The 13,942-nt window shown below is 45.7% G+C and overlaps 1 protein-coding gene across 1 annotated transcript in view; it reads right to left on the bottom strand.

The window, feature by feature from the left end:
* RNF17 (ring finger protein 17) overlaps positions 1-13,942 on the bottom strand; it is a 210,234-nt gene that overhangs the window by 143,743 nt on the left and 52,549 nt on the right. The window contains exon 13 of the mRNA XM_074957887.1: positions 5,775-6,061. Coding sequence (XP_074813988.1) covers positions 5,775-6,061 — 287 coding nt within the window. The remainder of the gene's footprint in view (positions 1-5,774; positions 6,062-13,942) is intronic.

The raw sequence follows: 13,942 nt of genomic DNA, 5'->3' as shown, positions 1-13,942 counted from the left end.
GCCTAGCCACTTGGTCCCCAGCCTGTAGCAGTGCATGGGATTCTTCCATCCTAACTGCAGGACTCTGCATTTGTCCTTGTTGAACCTCATCAGATTTCTTTTGGCCCAATCCTCTAATTTGTCTAGGTTCCTCTGTATCCTATCCCCATCCTCCAGCATATCTACCACTCCTCCCAGTTTAGGGTCATCTACAAACTTGCTGAGGGTGCAATCCATGCCATTTATGAAGATACTGAACAAAACCAGCCCCAGGACCGACCCTTGGGGCACCCCGCTTGATACCGGCTACCAACTAGACATGGAGCCATTGATCACTACCTGTTGAGCCTGACAATCTAGCTAGCTTTCCATCCACCTTTAGTCCATTCATCCAGCCCAGACTGCTTTAACTTGCTGGCAAGAATACTGTGGGAGACCGGATCAAGAGCTTTGCTAAAGTCAAGAAACAATACGTCCACTGCTTTCCCTTCATCCACAGAGCCAGTTATCTCATCATAGAAGGCAATTAGGTTAGTCAGGCATGACTTGCCCTTGGTGAACCCATGCTGACTGTTCCTCATCACCTTCCTCTCCTCAAAGTGCTTCAAAATTGATTACTTGAGGACCTGCTCCATGATTTTTCCAGGGACTGAGGAGAGGCTGACTAGCCTGTAGTTCCCCAGATCTTCCTCCTTCCCTTTTTTAAAGATGGGCACTACATTAGCCTTTTTCCAGTCATCCGGGACCTAGCCCGATCGCCATGAGTTTTCAAAGATAATGGCCAATGGCTCTGCAATCACATCCGCCAGCTCCTTTAGCACTCTTGGATGCAGCGCATCCGAGCCCCTGGACTTGTGCTCGTCCAGCTTTCTAAATAGTCCTGAACCACTTCTTTCTCCACAGAGGGCTGGTCACCTCTTCCCCAGGCTGTGCTCCCCAGTGCAGTAGTCTAGGAGCTGACCTTCTTCATGAAGACAGAGGTGAAAAAAGCTTTTTCCACATCCTCTGTCACTAGGTTGCCTCCCACATTCAGTAAGGGGCCGGGCCCACACTTTCCTTGACCACCTTCTTGTTGCTAACGTACCTGAAGAAACCCTTCTTGTTACTCTTAATATCTCTGGCTAGCTGCAAATCCAGGTGTGATTGGCCGTCCTGATTTCACTCCTGCATCCCCGAGCAATATTTTTATTCTCCTCCCTGGTCCTCCCAACCTTCCACTTCTTGTAAGCTTCTTTTTTGTGTTTTAAGATCAGCAAGGATTTCACTGTTCAGCCAGCCTGGTCGCCTGCCATATTTACTATTCTTTCTACACATTGGGATGGTTTGTTCCTGCAACCTCAATAAGGATTCTTGAAAATACAGCCAGCTCTCCTGGACTCCTTTCCCCCTCATGTTATTCTCCCAGGGGATCCTGCCCATCAGTTCCCTCAGGGAGTCAAAGTCTGCTTTTCTGAAGTACAGGGTCCGTATTCTGCTTCCTTTCTTCCTTGTGTCAGGATCCTGAACTCGTCCACCTCATGGTCAATGCCTCCCAGGTTCCCATGCACTTTTGCTTCCCCTACTAATTCTTCCCGGTTTGTGAGCAGCAGGTCAAGAAGAGCTCTGCCCCTAGTTGGTTCCTCCAGCACTTGCACCAGGAAATGGTCCCTACACTTTCCAAAAACTTCCTGGATTGTTCGTGCACTGCTGTATTGCTCTCCCAGCAGATATTGAGGTGACTGAAGTCCCCCATGAGAACCAGGGGCTGTGATCTAGTAACTTCTGTTAGTTTCCTGAAGAAAGTCTTGTCCACCTCATCCCCCTGGTCTGGTGGTCTATAGCAGATTCCCACCACGATATCATCCTTGTTGCTCACACTTCTAAACTTAATCCAGAGACTCTCAGGTTTTTCTGCAGTTTCACACTGGAGCTCTGAGCAGTCATACTGCTCTCTTACATACAATGCAACTCCCCCCCACCTTTTCTGCCCTGCCTGTCCTTCCTTAACTGTTTATATCCATCCATGACAGTACTCCAGTCATGTGAGTTATCCCACCAAGTCTCTGTTGATCCAATCACAGCATAATTCCTTGACTTTGCCAGGACTTCCAGTTCTCCCTGCTTGTTTCCCAAGCTTCCTGCATTCATGTATAGGCACTTAAGATAACTCACTGATTGTCCTGCTTTCTCAGTATGAGGCAGAAGTCCTCCCCTCTTGCGCTCTCCTGCTCATGCTTCCTCCTGGTATCCCACTTATCTCAGGGCTTTGGTCTTCTTCCCCCAGTGAACCTAGTTTAAAGCCCTCCTCACTAGGTTAGCCAGCCTGCTTGCGAAGATGCTCTTCCCTCTCTTTGTTAGGTGGAGCCCGTCTCTGCCTAGCAATCCTTCTTCTTGGAACACCATCCCATGGTTAAAGAATCCAAAGCCTTCTCTCTGACACCACCTGCATAGCCATTCGTTGACTTCCACAATTTAATGGTCTCTAGCCGGGCCCTTTCCTTCCACAGGGAGGATGGATGAGAATACCACTTGCGCCTCAAACTCCTTTATCCTTCTTCCCAAAGCCATGTAGTCTATAGCACAGAGATTGGCAATCTTTGGCACACGGCCTGCCAGGGAAAGCCTCTGGCAGGCGGCGACAGTTTGTTTACCTGCCATGTCCGCGGGTTCTGCCGATCGCACTCCCACTGGCCACAGTTCACTGCTCCAGGCCAATTGGGGCTGTGGGAAGCAGCATGGGCCAACGGATGTGCTGGCTGCCCTTCTTGCAGCCCCCATTGGCCTGGGATGGCGACCCGCAGCCAGTGGGAGCTGCAATCGACCGAACCTGTGGACGCGGCAAGTAAAACTGGCACGGCCTGCCAGGGGCTTTCCCTGAAGGACTATGTGCCAAAGATTGCCAATCCCTGCGCTATAGACTACATGGCTCTGGGAAGAAGGATAAAGGAGTTTGAGGCACAGGTGGCGTTTCCCTGGCGGGCTGCATGACAAAAGTTGCCAATCCCTGATATAGTGTTTTCTCAGGTTTTCCCAGAAAATAAAACCCATCCATCTAAAGGTAAATCCTTTATGTTCTGTTGGACCTCAAGGGTTATGGCGAAGGTCTGCTGCCACAAGGCTGCAGTTACAATTGATGCCACAATACTGGGAGAATTATCTGGCATGCCCAATGCCGGTGTCTTGGCAACGATGTCTTGACCACCAGATGGCCTTCCACGAGAACACCCTTAAACTCTTCCCTGGAGGATGCTGACAAGTTGTCAGTAAATCTGGACACAGCTTCCCAATTAAAGTGATATTTAGACAACAGTGCCTGCCGATTCATAATGTGCATTTGTAACAAGATTGAATAAATTTTTTCTCCCCATCAAATCTAGCCTTGTATACTCTGTCCTTAAGCATGGACTTTTATCTCCCCTGCCATAATCTAACATTTTCTGCCACTACACCTAGAGAATTAGGGATTGGATGTATGTAGAGGCACTCGAAACCCTACACAGATAGAATACTATCAGTACACTTTGCTGTGGATGGTTAAGAAGCTGACATATGCCACAAAGTTTTTGTAAGTTTCAAAAGCACTTCTTTTATAGGGACAGTTACTCTCGCTGGGGCTGACAGCTGGAGGATGTCCACCGACCTATGGGTATTCTCCTGAACCAACTCAGCCTGAATATCCAAGGTCATAGCCATCCATCTCAGGAGATCCTGATAAGACTTAAAATTCTTAAGCACAGGAAAAAAGAAATCTGGCACCACAGAATCATCCAGTGAGGAGGAAGAGGAAGGGAGCAGGGCCAGTGGAGCCTCTTGCTGGAGCACTTGCCCCTGCAAGCACAGTTCAGACTGAACCATTTCAGAGAGAGCAACCTCAGTCTCTTTCTGCAATGTAGGTGGCTCAAGAGGGGACACTACGGGCAGAATTGGAGACTCTGCCCTGGACTGAGGACCAGGACCTTGCCTATCAAAGAATGTCCAAAGGATTTCAAGGAGGCCACAGAGGACAAGGATAGGGCACTGGTGGTCAGTACACACTCCTATGCCTCCTGCAGGAGTGGTGCCAATCTTGGTTCCAATGGTGATTCACAGGAGCTCTCAAAAACTTTTGGGAGCTGTGCTCGAAAGCAATGGTGAAGGAGAAAATGTCTTCAATCTCACTGAACCCTGGATGTCGTCCGATGGCAATGCAGAAGCCACCCCAGATGGAGCAAGCAAAAACAACCAGCCTCATCTGAATGCCCATACACAGGACACATCGGTAGTGAGGATGGTAGAGTAGTAGACACCTTGAATACGAGAAGGGGCATCGCACTCCCAGTAGGCATCAGAACAGATGTAGGTACCAAAGCTGGGCCTGGAACTGATCCTGCAGATGTGTCATCATTGGTGCCGAAGACAGCATCTGCACCAACGGGCCCCTCAGTACCGAGGGGGAAGCAGACCTCAAGTCGGCATTCTGAGCATTGGGTAGTGCCGACAACGGGGCTGATGACAGAGACAACTCTGCAACTATATCAGGCAGCGATTAGGACACAGCAGAAGCAGCCATGGCAGTTGAATGGCCCTGAATTACTGGAGAGGCAGAGAAGGTCCGATGCTGCCTGGTTGCCATTGGCATAGACAGTCAGTGGCGACACCAATGCTGTCAGTACCAGACTCAATGGACATCCCATGGATGGTACCGGAATTGATGGTACGGGATCCAAATAATATCAACTCGGGTCTAGAGAGGGGTTAGATGGCCTAGTTCTATCTTGTGTGCCCAACTAATCACGGTGCCAGTCTGCATTCCTCTTAGAAAAAGAGGAGGATTCTCTCAGAGCCATGGAATAGCTCTGGTCCATCTTTTGGAGACCTTTTCCTCAGAGGACCAAAAGAAGAATAATCCCTCTTCCTCTTCCTCCTAAGAGAGATATTCAACTTTGGGCCTGGAACAACATTTCATGCCAGTTCAGAAGGTCTCTCTGGGACCAGATGATCTGTGGAGGTCCCCAGTGTTGAACCAGGTCTCGTGGCATGCTCCATAAGGTGAAAATCTCTTGCCACCTGCATTCTCTTTTTGAATTTACAAATATACCCCTCCCCAAGGCACAATAAACTCCAAAAATGGGGGTCACTATTAGAGATAAGCACCCCACATAATGGGCAGTGTTCAAAACCTGGTGAAGGCATCCCAATCTACTTAACTACTAACTAAACCTAAAGGTACTACTATAACTGACGGCTTACTACTATATACAGCAAAATCCCAGAACATCGTCACACAGAAAGCGTGCAGTGAAATACCACACAGAAAGCTCCAACTGAAGCCCTGGGCACTGAGAAGGAACTGAGGGGTCTTGGGGATGGTACTGCCCTTAAATAACCATGGGAGGAGCTACGGACCAGAGGACTCAGGGCCACCCCTACAAGTACTGTGAGGCAAAGTTCCCTGGCTTCAATGCACAAAGCACGTGCACACTCAGGTGGAATACATATCTGCAATCAATCACCTGAGAGACTTAAATCTGTTACTGGTTAAAGCAAGACACTGGCCTGAATGAAGGCCCAGACTGACCTGGGGGAAAAGGCCAGGAGGACGAATCTCCAGAAACCAGTGACCCAGACTCTAAAGGAGATGACTCAAGTAGTCAATGGAAACCATCAAGACCAAGAACCCATACTGATCAGAACCTTGAATGGAAAAATTCCAGCTACAGAAAAAGCAACAAAAAAAATGAAGCAAAGGGAGTGCTAAAAGGGCTAGTCTTGAGAAACACACTAGTTTAAAAGTTATTAAATTCATATGTTCAAATTTACAAATTTAAGCAACTCACTTTCCTGGTCATCTTCCATGATTTCTTCAATTATGACATCAGGACCGGACACCGTTTGGGGTAAAGTCAGAATACTTTGAGAGGGTGTGGTAATTAATTTGTAAAGCTGGACATTTTTCACTTCTGTATGCACATCAAGTTCTTGCTGTATAAGAGTCTCTGCTTCACCACCTCTGACAAGTGGTGTAAATTTATTCTTTTCTACCGACAAATAAGTGTCACAGTCTGATACTTCTCCCGGATTACTGACCATGAGAATGCTTTGTCCATCATCTCCAGGGCAACATCTATTTGGAGAAATATATTAATTTATTCAGGTTTCATTTCACAGAAGGGTACCAGTAAAGCAGAATTTTATTTTAAAAAATCACGATTCCATGAAAAAATACTGGGACTTATTCTCAAGAACAAAAAAAATTTTTTTTAATTTAAACAAAAACATAAAAAGCAATCTTCCAAAAAGTTCAAGATACCCTTAACATCCATTAAAGGTTAAAATCATAAAGCAATGGAGCAACAATGTTCTCAAGACAAAAATAGGGAGGAAATCCCCCTCATGCCAACCACTGATCCCAAATAAACAAATCCCTAATATGACCAACACTATCTTACTCCCCAAAAAACTGTGAAAGATAGATCTAGGCTTTATATAGCAGAATGCCCCCAAGATCTATAGCTCTTCAGACCGGAACAGACCCTAAAATCTCTACCCCCTGCAGAAGATCCCTGCTATCCTCAGAAAAAAGTAAGTTATACTTATTTTTCCTCACTGTTGAATCTAGCAGTGAAGAGTTTATGTTCACAATGTTCTTTCCTAAAATGCTCAGAATAATAGTAATACACAGGCTTGGAAAGATTCTATTTTTATCGTTAAATGTGGTAAATGTCAAATTTCACCATACACACAAACCTACAAAAATATTTCCATTGACAATAATTAAAATTTACAATGCTGATTGAGAACTTATTGGAGTTTTATTTAAAAAATATTTACTTTGTGTATTTTTACATGTGATGTCAATTTGTGTTTTAACAGTCATGAAGCTTTAAACTTTTTAAAATCTCAGTGTATACGGTCATTAAATTATCTGACCCTCCCCTATTTTTGACATACCTGTGTAATTTCCTGTAATTGTGGAAAATTTAAATTGATAAAAAAAATCTAAAATAATGCTTAAAAATAAGTATTGATATTACCTGTCAAAATTATAAATAATCGAATTCTGCCAAACCTAGTAATACATATTAAACACGTGGAAGAAAAAAGTATTAGATTATTTAGTCCAACTCTACATCATTAGAAGATTTTTCCTAGAACATGTATTTGAGAGGTCTACCCAATCTAGTTATAAATATCTCAGAAATAGGGTTGCTACCATTTTCCTTAAAAAGAAAAAGGAGTACTTGTGGCACCTTAGAAAAATTTCTTTGAGTATAAGCTTTTGTGAGCTACAGCTCACTTCACTGAATGCATCCGATGAAGTGAGCTGTAGCTCACGAAAGCTTATACTCAAATAAATTGGTTAGTCTCTAAGGTGCCACAAGTACTCCTTTTCTTTTTGCGAATACAGACTAACACGGCTGCTACTCTGAAACCTGTCATTTTCCTTAAGAGATTATTCTTCATTCTGCCCTGTCTCCACTAGGAACTCATCCCAATTCCTGCAATTGATGGCCAGGTCCCCATATAACTGCACCGCATGTAAGTCTGGAAAAGGAAAGCCACATTTTACACAAAAGCACATTACCTTGATTCAAGCAGAAATAAAGTTTCACTTGTGCAAATTGTAGTTTTCCTGGTTTATACTTGTTGTCTGCACTAGTTATGTATTAAAGCTGGCTAGAATAGACGCAAATTCCCAGTGTAAGACAGACCTAATACACCTGGGATAACTGGGCAAGACAGTACCTGACTGATGGAATTTTCCCAACATTCAAACATTTTTCTTTTCTTTAGTTCATTCCTGCTGTGATACCTAAATCATTCTTCTTTCTGCATGCTGTTTACACCCTTCAAATATTTTCTCCTCATCTGCCTTCACACCAACACACGTGCTCAACCTATACTAGAACACATTCGATTCTTTTAAATATTTCCTCAAAAACTAATTCCTTTCTTAATCACTGTTGCTTTTCTTTGAACTCCCTCCCTCATCCTTCTGGTGTTGAGGTGCCAGGAACGAAACCCACCTACCTCAACAAGTGGAAAACTTGATGAGACAGGCAGAAATTAGGACAGCCCCAGTAGAAAGGGGAAGTAGAGCACTCACTGGGGTCACAAGGGTGGCCACTCCCCCTACAGAGGCTTTATCCACTCACTGGCCAGCTGGGGAGGAAGGGAGCTAATTGGTCTGTCACTCCTCCTCCTCCACAAATTTAACCCCTAGCCCAGGATACATGGAACCTTTTTTTACTTTATTTCAGCAGCCCTATTCCCTCTCCCTGTAACTGTAGTTTCACAGCTGTCTTGCAGAAGCTGCAGGTCTGACCAATCACCTATTTTGGGGTCAAGAAATATTTTTTTCTTTCCATTGGGGCCATATTAGCATAGGCCTGATGGGTTTTTCCCCTGCTTTACAGCATCCTGGAGGCACAGTTAGGTTAAACAGGAATAGGATTTCATAATATGTGATAGTTTTGTCACAACTTGTGGCTGGATTCTAATGAAATTAAAAAGAATGGTTCCCAGAAGGCTTGCGATTTTGCTGATGGGCCTTGTGCTTGTGGGATGTGGGGACGACGTCCTAACCTTTTAGTGTCCTGTCCTCCTTCCAGGGGTGGGGGAGTAGTAGGATTCAGATGAGCACACTGAGTCTGAATCCTACTACTGATTTATTTGGTGTTGGTCCTGCTTTCAGCAGGAGGTTGGACTACATGACCTCCTGAGATCTCTTCCAACCCTAATCTTCTATGAGTCTTAGGGGTAGACTAAGCAGAGTCTACCCTGGATTATGGGTTATATAGTAGAAGCCTTGTAACCGTACACTGGAACCATTTAAAATGCCTACTATGAGAAAATATGGTTGATAGGACATGAAGCACTGATCCCCATGCATCATTTAATACAGTTGCAGCTTGCCGCTTAAAATCCATCCCTGCATCTGTCTTCATTTGCAGCCATGTCCAGATCAAATAATGCAGCATTATAGAGTAGGTTTCAAAGATTTACAGAGGGCTACTGTCTCTGATGCTATGCCTGTTCTGGCTGCTCCAAGCCCTACTCCTGAGGGAATTCTGTGCCTTTGCACAATGCAGAATTTTGCAGAAATTAACGTTGTGCACACAGATTTTCCTTCCCTCCCGCAAAAGAAATGGGCTGCAGTGCTGCTAGCTGCCACTAGAGGCCACTGGACCAAGCAGAACCCAGCTCGCACAAAGACGACACTGCTGGGGAGAGGGAGAGGGAGCTAGAGCTAGACGGTTCCTGGCAGCTGACAGGTATTTTGAAGTAAATTACCAAAATATTTGAAACTGGCATGATTATGCAGTGTTATTTTGACAAATAAAATATGCAGAATTTTAAATATTGTGCACAGAATTTTTATTTTTTGGCGCAGAATGCCCCCAGAGTAAAGCCATATATACTTTGCTATATTCTTTCATCCTCCATCTCTATTAACTTCACTGCTCTTTAAGTTTCTATCTCCAAGCATATCAGGGTTTTTCCTTGGTGTATTGAATTTTTCCAGGTTGAATCTAAGTTTTCCCCCCCTACCTATGGGCCACAATATGCCATCAGTTTTTAAACAAAACTATTCACTGATTTCAATGCATAGTTTGGCTTAAAGATTGGTATGGGGATATGGCCTTACACTCCTAGCCTCTCTAAGTCCCTCTTTAGAGTTTCTTCTCTCTCCTCACTGGACTTAACATTTCCCAAACAAGAGGCCAGTGAAGAAGCTTGGCAACATGTGACCTCCAGAAGAAGAAGGGGGAATGTCCGGGCTTCAGCAACACGGACACAGGTAACTAACCGCTTTCATGTTCTCTCCACAGGTACTAATGCGGAGAGTGGACCAGATGATACGTCTGAGGGAAGGGAGCAGAAGGAGACTCCGCTGGTTGGAAGGCATGAGATGCACTGTCCTGAGATGGGGGGTTCCACGACCACCACTCCCAAGAGAAGGAGGCGGGTGGTGGTGGTCGGGGACTCTCTCCTCCGGGGGACTGAGTCATCTATCTGCCGCCCTGACCGGGAAAACCGAGAAGTCTGTTGCTTGCCAGGGGCTAAGATTCGTGATGTGACGGAGAGACTGCCGAGACTCATCAAGCCCTCGGATCGCTACCCCTTCCTGCTTCTCCACGTGGGCACCAATGATACTGCCAAGAATGACCTTGAGCGGATCACTGCGGACTACGTGGCTCTGGGAAGAAGGATAAAGGAGTTTGAGGCGCAAGTGGTGTTCTCATCCATCCTCCCCGTGGAAGGAAAAGGCCAGGGCAGGGACAGTCGAATCGTGGAAGTCAACAAATGGCTACGCAGGTGGTGTCAGAGAGAAGGCTTTGGATTCTTTGACCATGGGATGGTGTTCCATGAAGAAGGAGTGCTGGGCAGAGACGGGCTCCATCTTACGAAGAGAGGGAAGAGCATCTTTGCGAGCAGGCTGGCTAACCTAGTGAGGAGGGCTTTAAACTAGGTTCACCGGGGGAAGGAGACCAAAGCCCTGAGGTAAGTGGGCAAGCAGGATTCCGGGAGGAAGCACAGGCAGGAACATCTGTGAGGGGAGGGCTCCTGCCTCATACTTTGAATGAGGGGCGATCAGCAGGTTATCTCAAGTGCTTATATACGAATGCACAAAGCCTTGGAAACAAGCAGGGAGAACTGGAGGTCCTGGTGATGTCAGGGAATTATGACGTGATTGGAATAACAGAGACTTGGTGGGATAACTCACATGACTGGAGTACTGTCATGGATGGTTATAAACTGTTCAGGAAGGACAGGCAGGGCAGAAAAGGTGGGGGAGTAGAACTGTATGTAAGGGAGCAGTATGACTGCTCAGAGCTCCGGTACGAAACTGCAGAAAAACCTGAGTGTCTCTGGATTAAGTTTAGAAGTGTGAGTAACAAGAGTTATGTAGTGGTGGGAGTCTGCTATAGACCACCGGACCAGGGGGATGAGGTGGATGAGGCTTTCTTCCGGCAACTCGCAGAAGCTACTAGATCGCACGCCCTGGTTCTCATGGGTGACTTTAATTTTCCCGATATTTGCTGGGAGAGCAATACAGCGGTGCATAGACAATCCAGGAAGTTTTTGGAAAGCGTAGGGGACAATTTCCTGGTGCAAGTGCTAGACGAGCCAACTAGGGGGGGAGCTTTTCTTGACCTGCTGCTCACAAACAGGGAAGAATTAGTGGGGGAAGCAAAAGTGGATGGGAATCTGGGAGGCAGTGACCATGAGTTGGTCGAGTTCAGGATCCTGACACAGGGAAGAAAGGTAAGGAGCAGGATACGGACCCTGGACTTCAGGAAAGCAGACTGACTCCCTCAGGGAGCGGATGGGTAGGATCCTCTGGGGGGACTAACATGAAGGGGAAAGGAGTCCAGGAGAGCTGGCTGTATTTCAAGGAATCCCTGTTGAGGTTACAGGGACAAACCATCCCGATGAGTCGAAAGAATAGTAAATATGGCAGGCGACCAGCTTGGCTTAATGGTGAAATCCTAGCGGATCTTAAACATAAAAAAGAAGCTTACAAGAAGTGGAAGGTTGGACATATGACCAGGGAAGAGTATAAAAATATTGCTCGGGCATGTAGGAATGAAATCAGGAGGGCCAAATCGCACCTGGAGCTGCAGCTAGCAAGAGATGTCAAGAGTAACAAGAAGGGTTTCTTCAGGTATGTTGGCAACAAGAAGAAAGCCAAGGAAAGTGTGGGCCCCTTACTGAATGAGGGAGGCAACCTAGTGACAGAGGATGTGGAAAAAGCTAATGTGCTCAATGCTTTTTTTGCCTCTGTCTTCACTAACAAGGACAGCTCCCAGACTGCTGCGCTGGGCATCGCAACATGGGGAGTAGATGGCCAGCCCTCTGTGGAGAAAGAGGTGGTTAGGGACTATTTAGAAAAGCTGGACGTGCACAAAAGTCCATGGGGCCGGACGAGTTGCATCCGAGAGTGCTAAAGGAATTGGCGGATGTGATTGCAGAGCCATTGGCCATTATCTTTGAAAACTCGTGGCGAACGGGGGAAGTCCCAGATGACTAGAAAAAGGCTAATGTAGTGCCAATCTTTAAAAAAGGGAAGAAGGAGGATCCTGGGAACTACAGGCCAGTCAGCCTCACCTCAGTCCCCGGAAAAATCATGGAGCAGGTCCTCAAGGAATCAATCCTGAAGCACTTACACGAGAGGAAAGTGATCAGGAACAGTCAGCATGGATTCACCAAGGGAAGGTCATGCCTGACTAATCTAATCGCCTTCTATGATGAGATTACTGATTCTGTGGATGAAGGGAAAGCAGTGGATGTATTGTTTCTTGACTTTAGCAAAGCTTTTGACACGGTCTCCCACAGTATTCTTGTCAGCAAGTTAAAGAAGTATGGGCTGGATGAATGTACTATAAGGTGGGTAGAAAGTTGGCTAGATTGTCGGGCTCAACGGGTAGTGATCAATGGCTCCATGTCTAGTTGGCAGCCGGTGTCAAGTGGAGTGCCCCAGGGGTCGGTCCTGGGGCCGGTTTTGTTCAATATCTTCATAAATGATCTGGAGGATGGTGTGGATTGCACTCTCAGCAAATTTGCGGATGATACTAAACTGGGAGGAGTGGTAGATACGCTGGAGGGCAGAGATAGGATACAGAGGGACCTGGATAAATTGGAGGACTGGGCCAAAAGAAACCTGATGAGGTTCAATAAGGATAAGTGCAGGGTCCTGCACTTAGGACGGAAGAACCCAATGCACAGCTACAGACTAGGGACCGAATGGCTAGGCAGCAGTTCTGCGGAAAAGGACCTAGGGGTTACAGTGGACGAGAAGCTGGATATGAGTCAGCAGTGGGCCCTTGTTGCCAAGAAGGCCAATGGCATTTTGGGATGTATAAGTAGGGGCATAGCGAGCAGATCGAGGGACGTGATCGTTCCCCTCTATTTGACATTGGTGAGGCCTCATCTGGAGTACTGTGTCCAGTTTTGGGCCCCACACTACAAGAAGGATGTGGATAAATTGGAGAGAGTCCAGCGAAGGGCAACAAAAATGATTGGGGTCTGGAACACATGACTTATGAGGAGAGGCTGAGGGAACTGGGACTTATTAGTCTGCAGAAGAGAAGAATGAGGGGGGATTTGATAGCTGCTTTCAACTACCTGAGAGGTGGTTCCAGAGAGGATGGTTCTAGACTATTCTCAGTGGTAGAAGAGGACAGGACAAGGAGTAATGGTTTCAAGTTGCAGTGGGGGAGGTTTAGGTTGGATATTAGGAAAAACTTTTTCACCAGGAGGGTGGTGAAACACTGGAATGCGTTACCTAGGGAGGTGGTAGAATCTCCTTCCTTGGAAGTTTTTAAGGTCAGGCTTGACAAAGCCTTGGCTGGGATGATTTGATTGGGGATTGGTCCTGCTTTGAGCAGGGGGTTGGACTAGATGACCTCCTGAGGTCCCTTCCAACCCTGATATTCTATGATTCTATGATTATCTACACGTTAGAATGCTCTATGCCCCCTTTTTCAGACTATTGATGGCAGTGATTATCCAAATACTGACACCTGTGGCACTCCACTACAAACAGTCCATCAATTTGATATACTATAAATCATCATAATTTATAGTCATTTGTCAAAAACCTGTTTGAGCAAGTGAAAGCAAAGAGGCTCAATAAAACAGAAACAATAGTTGTTTTCCAATAAGAAAATGTGTCATTTATGTTTAATCTATATTGATTTTTCTGTTACCTCATAATCAGAGTTTATCCTCAAAAGATGTATTACTGAATATTTTAGTATTTGCTATTAACTTTACAAATGGGTTTACATTTACTCAGAGTAATTTTCATTTACTGGAAGTACTGACATCCCTATTATTCCACCCCTTTCTGTAACTTGAGGTTGGTATAATGTTTAGCATAAAGAAATTCCAATGGTAAAGGCACCTTATACCAATATACCCAATGGTACCCAATCCGCCAATAAGTAGTTTTAACCTATTCTGAAGTCCTGCTTCTTATCTGAATCAAACAAGAAAG

The sequence above is a fragment of the Natator depressus genome, chromosome 1 (genome assembly GCF_965152275.1).
Source record: "Natator depressus isolate rNatDep1 chromosome 1, rNatDep2.hap1, whole genome shotgun sequence".
In the NCBI taxonomy this organism is placed as follows: domain Eukaryota; kingdom Metazoa; phylum Chordata; order Testudines; family Cheloniidae; genus Natator; species Natator depressus.
The sequence above is the reverse complement of the archived record's forward strand: the minus strand, read 5'-3'. Positions and strand labels throughout refer to the sequence as shown.